Genomic DNA, 13,004 nt, shown 5'->3' on the forward strand with positions numbered 1-13,004 from the left:
TTTTAATAGGGCCTTTAAAAATTTCCACATGAACGTTCTGAAATATGAATTTAATATACAAGAGGATATGTTTATCACTGACCAATTTGACAATACTGTATTAAGAACTATTACAGGTTTTACATAGATGTCTTTACAAAAAAGTGATGTTTTTACAGTTATCAATTCTCCCATTACAATGGTATAATGAAAATCCTTAAGTTAAACAGCTTAGAGTGTTTAATTAGACTGATTCTGCTACCAAGAGCATATGGACAGAAAGAAGAAATATGAGTCAAATTCATACATACTAGGAAGATAAACTGTAGGTTTCTTCACTTCTGATCTATCTGTGAATCCAATTCAATATGATTGAAGCTAAGGTGGACCTATTTAACTATAGTCTGGAAAACACTATCGTGTTTTCACAACTATGGTTAAATAGATCCAGCTTAGCTACAAGCTTATTTTATGACAATCCAAAGTTTGGGAGTTTCATGTGAGTATGTGATATGCAATCCAAAAAACCTTGCTAACCATACCATAATATTACCTTTGTTTATTTTATTCTCTTAGGTTTAGTGTATTTTCTGAGCCAAATATAGTTATCTATTTTGGAAACAACACTTTTCACAAGTTGCATATACATTAAACTCATTATATTCAATCAAGTTATGGCCAACCATAAGCATACATAACCATGGAAAAGAAATACAAAGGTGTCTTAAAGGAAGTCTACTTTAGCTTCAAAAATATGCAAGGAGATCAGATATGGAGTATAGCCACCTCACTATTTATGTAGTAAGAAAATGATGGCAATTTAAAATGAGCTGAAGAAGTAGCTTTAAGCAAATGGAAGGTAAATCATATAGTACAGAAAAAAAACAAATAAAGTATAGTTGCTATTAGGATGGCAAAAACCTCTTTCATTTCATGGGAAAATGATATATTGAGAGAGTACTGTAACCCTACACCCTCCTTATAAAAATCTTAAGAATGTCCCATTTGATACTATATTTTTTTCAAATGTGGATTCTATACAACATTTGAACCAACCCCATGTCATCTAATTAGTGATAAATTCTTTCACATACCTAAGCACTCCAAGGTAATAGGATTTATCCATAATTTGTCTCTGTGGACCTAAGGAAAAAAATATTATTCTGATATGACAAAAAGATTTGATTAAAAATAGTAAAACGATTCTAGCAAAACAACAAAATTATCATACAGAGAAGATATTTATTCGCTAATGATAAAAAATGTAGCATTTTCCCCTTAAAAGATTAATGATAATATATTATCTATAAAATTAGAAAACTACTGTGTTTCCCTGAAAATAAGACCCGGTCTTATATTTTTGGGGGCTCCAAAATAAATACTAGGCTTATAGTATTTGGATATATTTGCTCTGTTCTGGCTAACAGAATCCAGACTCAATCTAGCATTGAAGGTACTGCTTATTCTATGTTAAAATCTACACTATTTTAGTCTTTGTTATGGTCAACTAAATATATTGTACACTGCCCCTGGGTATCCACCGCTGGTCAGCTTCTCGCCTGTAACTGCTTGCTCACCCCAGCCAGCTCACCCTGGCTAGCTTGCCCTGAGTGATTTGCTGTGGGACAACTCCCCCTGCCAGACAACTAGACATGGGTGAGATAATTGTACTGGAGCACAGGAGTCTAATTGCAGGTCTGACCGGGGCCGGCTGCCCCTTCTGCCTCCTTGTCCTTGTTGAGTGAGTTGTCCTAAAGCAAGTCATTCAGGGCGAGCTATCTGGGACAAGCTCTTGGTGGCGACCTATGGTGGTGAGCTGGCCAGGGCAAGCCAGTGGCCGTGAGCCATTGGCTGTGATCTGGCAGTGGCAAAATGTTCTATTCCATCCTCTGGAACATGAGTGTATTAACATTCATAATAGTGAAAGAAACTAATTTTGTGACTAAGAAATAATTATAAACAGTCTAGCTTTCCAAGAGGGAAGGAGCCAATAATAAAGGGAGGACACTTCCAAAGGAATAGGTAACAAATAAAAAGGTGTGTTTGTGTGGTCTCTGAAAGTGGTAGCCCCTAACTGAGAGAATATGTGGGAAGTCTAATTTATCAGATCTAATCATGGGCAGATGTTACAGAGAGAATGTGTCTCAGAAGTACCTAGATCTCAAATCTTGAAAGCTATAAAAATGACAACCAGCACCTTATATTGTACCTAGAAGCAAATGGCTATCAGTGCACTCTTGGAATAAAGTTGTTGCATGAATACTTTAATATATACCATTTGCTGTCTGATCTCCTGCCTTCTGGACCTAGCAGACTTCTCTGAAGCAACTAGGAAGGTTGCTAAATTCTATCCAATAACAATTGCTGCAAGGAAAACTTGGATCTAATGGAATGGAATCTACATTCCTATTGGATTATATTGTTGTATATTATATTAATTATTTAACCTTTTAATTTTCATTTAACTTTTACCTTGTAATGGTTTTAACTTTGAATGGAAATGAAAAGATAAATGAGGTTAATGTTCTTGTATTTTCATATCTCAAAATACCTTTCATTCCTGTTTTCATTCCACTCAGTCCTTGCTGAGTCACTGGACGGTCTGCAACTTTAATCTGAGAGGACAAAACCACACCAGTTCCTATGGATCCACCACGTGTACCAGGCCTGGATGTACCTGGGGGCATCTAATACAGAAATCAAAATAAATAGGAAAACATAATTAAAATAGCACAGCCAAAGAACAGGATAGTCAGTTTATTCCAATTGGTAACCTATGAATAAACAGGCTAAGGGGACTTCCGGTGGCGCCGCTCTCTTCGCTGGACGCCTGTAAAGGCGCCCCATGCTGAGGTATCGTAAAAGCCGGCGAAAACAGCTAAAATCAGCTGCTCGCCGGCTTGAAGTACCCTCCCTGAGAGAAAGGGAAGGGAAAGAGCAGAGGAAAAGCGGTAGAACTCCCCAGAGGTTTTGCTTTGTGAAAGTGAAGCCTCGGAGGGTCGAGTCCCGCATAACTCCGCTGAGCTCCAAATCCAGCACGCTCCTGCAGTAGCAGGAAAAGAAGAAAGCGTCCACCTCTGCTCAAGTGATTTTTCTTTGGATCTCTGGATGTAGACAGAACAAACACAAGTGATCAATCATTGGGATTGCAAGTAATGAACCCGACTTCTACCCTTTAAGAAAAGAATCTTTCTATTGTTTCAATTAAGATTGCTGAAAATGGCATCTGAGAGAAAGTGAAAGTTGGAAGTTGTTTGTGTAATCAAGTGGAGAGTGTATTTGTGGACTGTTAAAAGTGGTAGCTCTCCTATATTGAAAGGAAGATAGAAGATAGAAAAAGTTTTTTTTTAATTTTACATCCTTGATTCTGACTTTATAACTGAACTTTAATTTGGAATTTGAAATGGCTTCTAAACCACCTAAGCCTACAACAAGAAGGGGATCTGAAGTGGGTATGGAAGATATGTTTAAAGAACAGACAAAAATATTTGAAGAAAGGTTTAAAGAAGTTATGAATCATATTGAACTGACTAGAGAGGAAATGAAAGAAAATAATAAAAAAATAAGAGAAGATATTTTGATGGCTTTTCAAGGTTTGGAAAAAAATTTGGAGGTTTTGGAAGAGAAAGTGGAAGAAATTAATCAATCTAATCAGCATTTGGAAAATAAAACGGAACAATTGCAAATAAAAGTGGACAAAAATGAAGATCAGGTGGTGGTGTTACAATACAGGACGATGGAAGGGGCTTTGAGAATCAGAGGCTTGCAAGAAGAAAAAGATGAGGACCTTAAGAAAATTTTATCAGAGGCTTTGGCTGAAAGGTTAGGACTTGATCCACAAGAGGTTGCTTTTCAAATTGACAAAGTATATAGGGTTAACTCATGGATTGCTAGACAAAAAAAATTGCCAAGAGACATTGTGGTTTATTTCTTGACAAGAACAATGAGAAATCAAATTCTGCAAGCCACGTATCAGAAAAAGTTGCAAATAGCAGAACAAGAGGTGATGGTTCTGAAAAAGATTCCCCCTAAGATGTTAAAAGACAAGAAAGAGTTTATATTTTTTACACAAGAGCTCAAGAATTGTCAGATTCAATTTAGATGGGAGGTTCCAGCTGGTCTCACAGTGTTTTTTCAGGGAAGGAGATATCGTATTGAAACTGTGTTGAAAGCGAAATATTTCCTTTTCAATGTGCTGAAAGTTGATCCCGAAGCAACAGATAAAAGCCCACAAGAGAGGCAAATGAGTATGGAAGCTGACGTGGCCCCTTTGATGTTATTATCTCAAGAACAGCGACAAGAACAAAGGACAACAAGGGCGGCTACTAAGCGTAAAGAAAAGGAGGATCAACTTCAAAGTAAAAGTCAAGATTCTATTACAGAAGCAGAAGCAGTGGGAGGAGCGAGGCCGAAGACAAAGGGGAGTGAGGATCTTCAGCTGATTGCTCAAAAGCTTCACGAGGCCATAGATGGCAAATAAATTATTTATTTATTTTTATTTATGTATTTTTTCGTATTTTTATACCGCCCTATCTCCCTAGGGACTCAGGGCGGTTCACAACCAAATAAAAATATACGTATAAATACAAAATAAAACATCAGTTAAAAAACTTATTACAAATGGCCGAATAATTAAAAATAACAATATATATAATAAAACCCATTTAAAACCAATTTAAATTTTAAAATCTAATCCAGTCCTGCGCAGATAAATAGATGTGTTTTAAGCTCGCGGCGGAAGGTTCGGAGGTCAGGAAGCTGACGAAGTCCTGGGGGAAGTTCGTTCCAGAGGGTGGAAGCCCCCACAGAGAAGGCCCTTCCCCTGGGCGTCGCCAGCCGGTACTGCCTAGCCGACGGCACCCTGAGGAGTCCCTCTCTGTGAGAGTGCACAGGTCGGTGAGAGGTATTCAGTAGCAGCAGGCGGTCCCGTAAATAACCCGGTCCTATGCCATGGAGCGCTTTGAAGATAGTTACCAAAACCTTGAAGCGCACCCGGAAGGCCACAGATAGCCAGTGCAATCTGCGCAGGAGGGGTGTCACATGGGAGCCAAGAGGGGCTCCCTCTATCACCCGCGCAGCCACATTCTGAACTAACTGGAGCCTCCGGGTGCTCTTCAAGGGGAGCTCCATGTAGAGAGCATTGCAGTAATCCAGATGGGACGTCACGAGAGCGTGAGTGATTCTTGACTTGGAATGTTAATGGTTTGAATTCAGCGCAGAAAAGAAGAAAAATATTTCATTATTTGAGACAATAAGTGACTGGTTTAATTTAACGGAGGAAAAAATTTTGAATATAGAAGGTTATGACTTGTTATATGGATGGCATGCATATTTATTTTATGAAAAAAAAGTGGATAGGGCTTTTAAGAATCATGTGTTGAGAAGTGCTCTTTTGTGGGTCTGGAAAAAATATTCTTATAAATTAGATTACAAGATTCCTATATGGGCGAGCCCTAGACATGCAATAGAGAATATAAATATAGAACAGAAACAGGAAATGATTACTTATAAAGAACTTTTGTATGCTGAAGGAGGTAGATTGCAATTAAAATCATTACAGGTATTAAATGAAGAAGGGAGGAATTATACTTGGTTTCAGGGCCGGGATAGCTCAGGCAATAGAGAAGCCTGTTATTAGAACACAAAGCCTGCAATTACTGCAGGTTCGAGCCCGGCCCAAGGTTGACTCAGCCTTCCATCCTTTATAAGGTAGGTAAAATGAGGACCCAGATTGTTGGGGGGGCAATAAGTTGACTTTGTAAAAAATATACAAATAGAATGAGACTATTGCCTTATACATTGTAAGCCGCCCTGAGTCTTCGGAGAAGGGCGGGGTATAAATGTAAAACAAAAAAACAAAAACAAAAAAAAATATGGGCAAATAAGTGCTAGATGGAAAGAAGATCAAAAAATTGGTATAATGCAAAGGGAGGAAAATTTAATAAAGCAAATTAGAAATCAGACCCAGGAGCATATAAAGAGATTGTATAATGTGTTGCTTGAAATAGATTCGGAAAAGGATTTGGTAAAGGACTGTATGATAAAATGGGCACAGAATATTCAGGAACCAATAATGTTGGAAACATGGGAGAAAATCTGGGTTAGAAATGTTAAGTTTACACAAGCACAGAATTTAAGGGAAAATTTTTATAAGATGTTTTATAGATGGCACTTAGATCCCAAAAAATTATCACGTATGTATCCTAATATCCAAGCGAAATGTTGGAGGTGTGATTGTGATGACGCTACATATTTTCATATTTGGTGGACTTGCAAGAAAATTAAGGCCTTTTGGATAAGAATTTGGTGGATTATTCAAAATGTATTGAAGAAGAAGATAAAGTTCCTGCCACAATTTTTCCTTTTGGGAATCATAACGGATTGTACAGGGATTGAGACTAAACTGATTCTGAATTTAATAACAGCAGCAAGACTGTTGATTGGACAATATTGGAAGAAAGAAGAGGTACCTACAATAGAAGAATGGATACTGAAAGTCATTAATTTGGCTGAGATGGCTAAAATCTCAGCTTTTTTAAAAGACAATACGCAGGAAAGATATTTAATTGAATGGAAAAAATGGACTGATTATATACAAAACAGATATCAGATTAAGAAATATCAGATTGCCTTTGAATAATTAGAAAGTTATTTTATTTAATGGGGAGGGGGTTGGGAGATGAAAAGCTTTGGATGAGGTTAATTGGATTGGAAGGGAAAATTTTATTCTATGTTTGGTTTATGTATAACAATACCTTGTGATTGACCCGGGAAGCTGGGGGAAGGAGGGGGAAGGGGTTTTGGGAGGAGGGGAAAAAAGGCGAAAATGTCTTTGTTTTTTTAAAACTTTTTCAATAAAAAAAAAATGACGTGATTTGTTTACAAGAGACACATATTAAACTATCAGATCAAAAATACCTAATAAACTCAAAATTAGGTAAACACTTTGTTGCTTCAGCTTTGGAAAAAAGAAAAAAGAGTTACCTACAATAGAAGAATGGATATTGAAAGTTGCTAATTTGGCTGAGATGGCTAAGATCTCAGCCTTTTTGAAAGACACTACACAAGAAAAATATCTAACTGAATGGAAAAAATGGATTGAATATACGCAATAGATATCAGATTAAGAGATTTCAGATTGCTTTTGAATGATTAGGATGTATTTAACTTTGATTTGTATGGGGGAGGTTAGGATTTGAGAAGAAGGGGAGGATTATAATTTGTGTTAGGGAAAATTTAGCAAATGATTGTTTTTTCTTTTGAACTATACCTTGTGTTTGTTCTGGGAAGTCGGGGAGGGGAAAAGGGTGGTTTTGGAGGGGAGGGGGAGGGATGAAGTGGGGGGGAGGGGGAAAAATGGGGGGGGAATTTTTGTAAAAACTTTTTCAATAAAAAAAATAAAATAAACAGGCTAAGGTCCTGAAATATTTAAAAATGCATAGCTTTTAATGTTATATATAACAGATTCTTTAAAGAAAGAGCAGTTATAGGCAGATAGAGATTGTGTTAATGCAAATATGTATATTAACTTACACTGTGGGAAATGGCTAGTGATATGTTATGCATAAAGAAGTAGTGAATTGAAAAGAATTTAAGCTGCTATTGTTCATATGATTAAAATTATTTCTTCTAGAACTTCTTCAAGATAGTGTGTTAACCCACTAAACTAAGCCATTTGTTTGTTAAATTATGGTTATTGAATATACCATAATCTGTACACCACGATTCATAAATCGTATTGGCAGGATTCACATAACACCCAACCAAAGATAAAAAGCATACTTATTCCTTACAATTGTCAAGGTACTGTTTTAGACCTTTATGTATACAGAATAGAGTACTATGCTAGTTGGAATTAAAAAGAGGATAGTGGTAGCCAAAGAAAGGTGTGACACCAGAGAAGTAAAGCTGTATATCATTCAAGCCCTATCGAGGCATGGAAGATTCCCATAATACTGGCACACAATTGGCAACAGGGAGGGTAGTAATCTCCTTGACACAAATAAACATGTCGAACTGCTTTAATATCATTTGCCTAGCAAAACGTATCAGTGACTACCACATATCTAAATTGGAAAGAGGGAACTCTGATTCCTTGGTTTTTGAATATATTAACTTACCCCTCCACCAAGTAATGCTGCAGATGGAGGTCGTAATGAGGATGAAGGTGGCCTGGCAGTCAGGCCTATTCGTGAGGAAGGACGTGCTGTAGGAGGTTTATGATTACTCGCCATTTCTACTCTTTTCTTCAAATTTCTTTCTAGAAAAAAAACAAGCATATTTTATCTAGAATCCTCCTTAATGAATAGATAACTCTGATCTAATAAGCCAATTATTTTTAAAGAAAATAATAACAAGCTCTCCATATTTTAAATAAGAATCACAAATCTTGTGTATGTGCAATAAAGAGCAATCTTTAGGAAAAGAAATAGTTTGTCTTAATTGCATTGAGAGCAATTACTGAAAGGGACAATGTTAAAAATAAATTAAAAATGGCATGAACTGATAAAATGATGCACATTAATATATTAATATACAAATATTTGGGTATTTGTATAGTGATAATTATAAATCATGGGGGCTGTCAAAATGACAAAACATGGTTTATTAAAGAAGGAGTATATTGAGTGAACATTTTTTAAATTTAAGTGAATGAATAAGTGGTTATTTTACATATTGTATAATTCAGTATACCTGGCACCATGGTGATAATAGTTTGCATTATTTCTACACTGTTTGCTTTTTTTCAGGAAGGGAATTTGACATTATATCTCCCTTCCTGGAACGATTTATGGATTTATTAATGGATTTATTAAATCCTTCCATTCCCTCACCCTTCAATCAGAACTAAAGAAACTCCTTAGATGAGAAATGTCTTCAAGGAAAAAACAAAGAAAACCCAGTTCCCTTTCGAAAAGCATCTTTGGGACAACCAGAATAACATTTAAGAACATTAAATGCTCTGTCCCAGTCAGAACCAACTAAGAGAGAGCAGAGTCAACAGACCAGATGTAGTCCAAGCTTATCTAAGCACCTTGTTTACATCTTCAAGGGGAACAAATGAAATGATTTCATAGCATTTTGTCTTGACAGTAGGAGAATCAGGGCTCTCCCGCTTCTCTTATTAATTCTGCTGTGGCTGGTTGCAGATTTCCAAACTTGAAGGGATGGCAAGACAAGTATGTATTTACTGGGATGGGATGCGGTAGGAAGTGGCTCTTTTACTTCCAATTCTCCCATCGCATAGAAAAATACATCCATGGGACCAGATAACTATTGAGGAAGAGAAATGTATGAGGGGAACTTCCCTTCCTTTCTGCTAACCTCAGCTATGTACCTAGACCTGTGAGAGACAATACCTAACCAGTGGGACTGCTGTATACTTTTTGACAACATGTAGCTTTCTGTAAACTCACTGAGCACATGTCAAAAAGCATCCCAATGGATTAAGCACTGCAGAGATTAATCCACTAAGTAAAGGAAATTTTGATGTGTGGGGGAATAGATTGGGGGGGGGGTGTTGTCCAGCTAAAGAGCAATTTCCCCCCTTATCCCTTCCTGTTGGCAATGCTTGCAATAAAGAAAGACAAAATCTGTTCCCTCTCAAGTGTGGCAAGAGAAGCCAGGGTAGAAGCGTGGCAGAAAATAACTCCTTTGGTGAGAGTTCCTCAATTCAACAGAAAGTTCAGATAACTGACAGAAAACCTGTAGGTCTTCTACTGCCAATAGCTGACATTAAAGGTGTTCATTACTGACGTTCTCATTTGGTAGAGAATTATTCTGCTTCATTGCCACGGCAAAAGAGGTTAGAAATTTGGTCACAAGTTCTTTAAGCTTGCAAAAATTCATGCCAGCTTCCATACTGGATAATTTGTATGCTATTGCAGAAAATGGCAGTTTCAGGTTTATGAAAGTGTGGTCTGAGGATCCCTGGGGGGCCCCTTCCAAAGATCCATGAAATCAGAATTATTAGCCATCTTATGGAGAAAAATAATACAATATTAAAATTCATCAAACACTTGTGAGAAGGGGCAGTAGTAGTGAATCCATTGATTTTAATTTTCAATAGTAAATGCAGGTAGTCCTCAACTCATGTCCACAACTTGAGTTCAACATTTCTGTTGCTAAGTGAGACAATTGTTAAGTGAATTTTGCCCTATTTTACAACCTTTCTTGCCACAGTTGTTAACTGAATCACTGCAGAAGCACTGGCTTCTCCATTGACATTGCTTGTCAGAATGTCACAAATTGTGATCACATGACCTTGGAACACTGCAACTGTCATAAATATGAGTCCATCACCAAGTGTCTGAATTTTGATCACGTGACCATAGGGATGCTGAAACGGTTGTAAGTGTGAAAAATGGTCATAACTTAACTTTTCTCAGAGCTGTTGTAACTTCAAACGGTCACTAAATGAACGGTTGTAAGTCGAAGGCTACCTGTATTGATGAACATATCCTATACAAACAAAGCTCTTTGGGAGTTCTCCATTGCTTTTTAAAGTGAGAGAAAAGTTTAAGAAACACTGGCAGAGCTTATTTTGGCTTAAGATCTGCAATCAATCTGCCTTCCAAATTGTCATTTACATTTGGTATTTTGTAAGCCTCTAATGGTTTGTCGAATAAACTATCCAGACAAATGTGATAGTGATTCATGGTGATGCGACTTCACTTCACCTCAAGGCTTTCCCATCTGATTCCATTACACACCAGTCTATGCCGAAGAAAAGCCAAGAGCGGAAACCGGGGCGATGCTGATGCGGACTTGCGGTGAGGCAGTCCAGGGGCGTCGGTGACCGTCCGATTACTCCCACCCACCCCGAAGAGAGTCAGGGAGACAAGCCTAAAGACGCCCCTTTTGCTCCGCGCTTCGAGTTTCGGCCTCTTACCTGACTCTCAGCACGCGCGAAACGACAAGGCAGCGGTTGCTGCCAGCGAACTCCTTCACGCGCGCGGCGCCCGTATCATAGCAACGGGAGGCAGATCAGCTAAAGTGCCGTTTTTCTTTCATCGTTCCGGAACTTAGACAACACGCGTTCCTTCACGTATTTTATCGCGAGATTCCACCCTCCCCCCCCCCACAATATAATACAACATGTGTTTATTACATTATTAGATTTATGTGTTCCTTATGTCACTTAGAGGCGACTTTAGTTAAAATATATTATATATACTATAGAACACTATATATATAGAACACAAATGACCTAAATGCTAAAGCCCACTGCAACTACATAGCAAAAAAGGCCCTAAGAGTTGTAAACCTAATTTTGCGTAGCTTCTTTTCCAAAAAACACTACACTACTAACCAGAGCATATAAAACATTTGGTAGGCCAATTCTAGAATACAGCTCGCCTGTCTGGAACCCACACCCCATTTCTGACATCAATACAATTGAACGTGTCCAGAAATATTTTACAAGAAGAGTTCTCCACTCCTCTGAAAACAACAAAATACCTTATCCCATCAGACTTGAAATCCTAGGCTTAGAAAACTTAGAACTCCGTCGCCTTCGACAAGACCTAAGTTTAACTCATAGAATCATCTATTGTAACGTCCTTCCTGTTAAAGACTACTTCAGTTTCAATTGCAATAATACAAGAGCAACCAATAGATTTATTTATTTATTTATTGTTTCAATTTCTATACCGCCCTTCTCCCAAAGGACTCAGGGCGGTTTACAGCCAAAGTAAAGACAGTTAGTACAATTTTTAGGACCAGATTCAAACTTAATGTTAACCGCTTTAATCTAGATTGCAGAAAATATGACTTCTGTAACAGAATTATCAGTGCTTGGAACACATTACCTGACTCTGTGGTCTCTTCCCATAATCCCAAAAGCTTTAACCAAAAACTTTCTACTATTGACCTCACCCCATTCCTAAGAGGACTACAAGGGGGCGTGCATAAGAGCACAAACTCTTTTTAAACTAGAGTCGCCTCTAAATGAGATGGGGAGCACGTAAATCTAATGAAGTAATAAACACATGTTGTATTATACTATACTATACTATTGTTATATTATATTATGTGGTTATGTTATGTTGTTATATGTAAACCGCTTAGAGAGGGCTGCAAAGCACCATGAAGCGGTATATAAGTCAAAGTGCTATTGCTATTTATTATATATTATTATTTATAACAATATTACATATTGGATAACATAGTCACAGGACTAGTGTCTTCCTGCTAATGTAATTATCACTTTTTGTATGAGTAGAAATGCGACTGTTTCTTCATATACACAACTCCACTTTTTAACAATGGCACATATATTTTTATAGAAGAGTGTGGTACCCTAATGATGCTGCTGTTGCTATATCGTTAGTTACTGCTCTGAAAGTAAATTCACTACTCATGTTAAAAAGATGATGCATCAAACAAGAAAGTTGTAACAAACCTAAATCTAGTGAAAAGAAGTTAAGATCCATTAATTGCAAAACAACTGGGAGGTGCTTATGACTACAAGTCAATGGTAGACTCCTGGCAACTGCCTGAATAATGTCTCTACAGTTTTTCCAGCAAGATTTCAGAAGTGGTTTGCTGTCACCTGCTTCCACCAAACCACCAACATGCACTACCCCTTCTCCGTTGCCTAAATCCTACATTGGGTTCCTTATGGTAGTGCTTACTGACTTATATACAACACATGTCTATAAAAATTCTCAACCATCCAGGTCATGGTTGTCCCAAAGGTACTTTTTTAGGAGGCAACTGGACTTTGTTTTTTCTTTGAAGACATCTTCAAAGAAAAAACAAGAAAGTCCAGTTGCCTCCTCAAAAAAGCACCTTTGGGACAACCATGACCTGGATGACTGGTAATTGCTACAGACTTTTAATTATACAATTTGGGATGAACACCCTTTGAATGGTGTGGGAATAGGAATGGATTTCCAGAGTGGGGGGAAATGCAGATTACAGGAACCAGGAGCACTATTCAGGTGACCCTGAAGACAGGGACAAACCTCCAAGTGCTTCAACGACCCTCTAAAAAGGATGCAAATGACCAGCTGTCTGCAAGG

General features: G+C 37.6%; 1 protein-coding gene across 4 annotated transcripts in view; it reads right to left on the bottom strand.

The window, feature by feature from the left end:
- IFT74 (intraflagellar transport 74) overlaps nucleotides 1–11,011 on the bottom strand; it is a 59,174-nt gene extending 48,163 nt beyond the window's left edge. For 3 of the 4 annotated variants that reach the window (XM_058170442.1, XM_058170438.1, XM_058170441.1), the window contains exons 1-4: nucleotides 10,871–11,011; nucleotides 8,100–8,239; nucleotides 2,531–2,666; nucleotides 1,074–1,122 (exon numbers count right to left, since the gene is read on the bottom strand). In XM_058170442.1, coding sequence (XP_058026425.1) covers nucleotides 1,074–1,122; nucleotides 2,531–2,666; nucleotides 8,100–8,213 — 299 coding nt within the window. In that variant the 5' untranslated portion in view covers nucleotides 8,214–8,239; nucleotides 10,871–11,011. The remainder of the gene's footprint in view (nucleotides 1–1,073; nucleotides 1,123–2,530; nucleotides 2,667–8,099; nucleotides 8,240–10,870) is intronic. The other variant, XM_058170439.1, reaches the window with a different exon arrangement.
- Between the last annotated feature and the right edge of the window lie 1,993 nt (nucleotides 11,012–13,004).

This window comes from Ahaetulla prasina, chromosome 2 (genome assembly GCF_028640845.1).
Source record: "Ahaetulla prasina isolate Xishuangbanna chromosome 2, ASM2864084v1, whole genome shotgun sequence".
Lineage (NCBI taxonomy): Eukaryota > Metazoa > Chordata > Lepidosauria > Squamata > Colubridae > Ahaetulla > Ahaetulla prasina.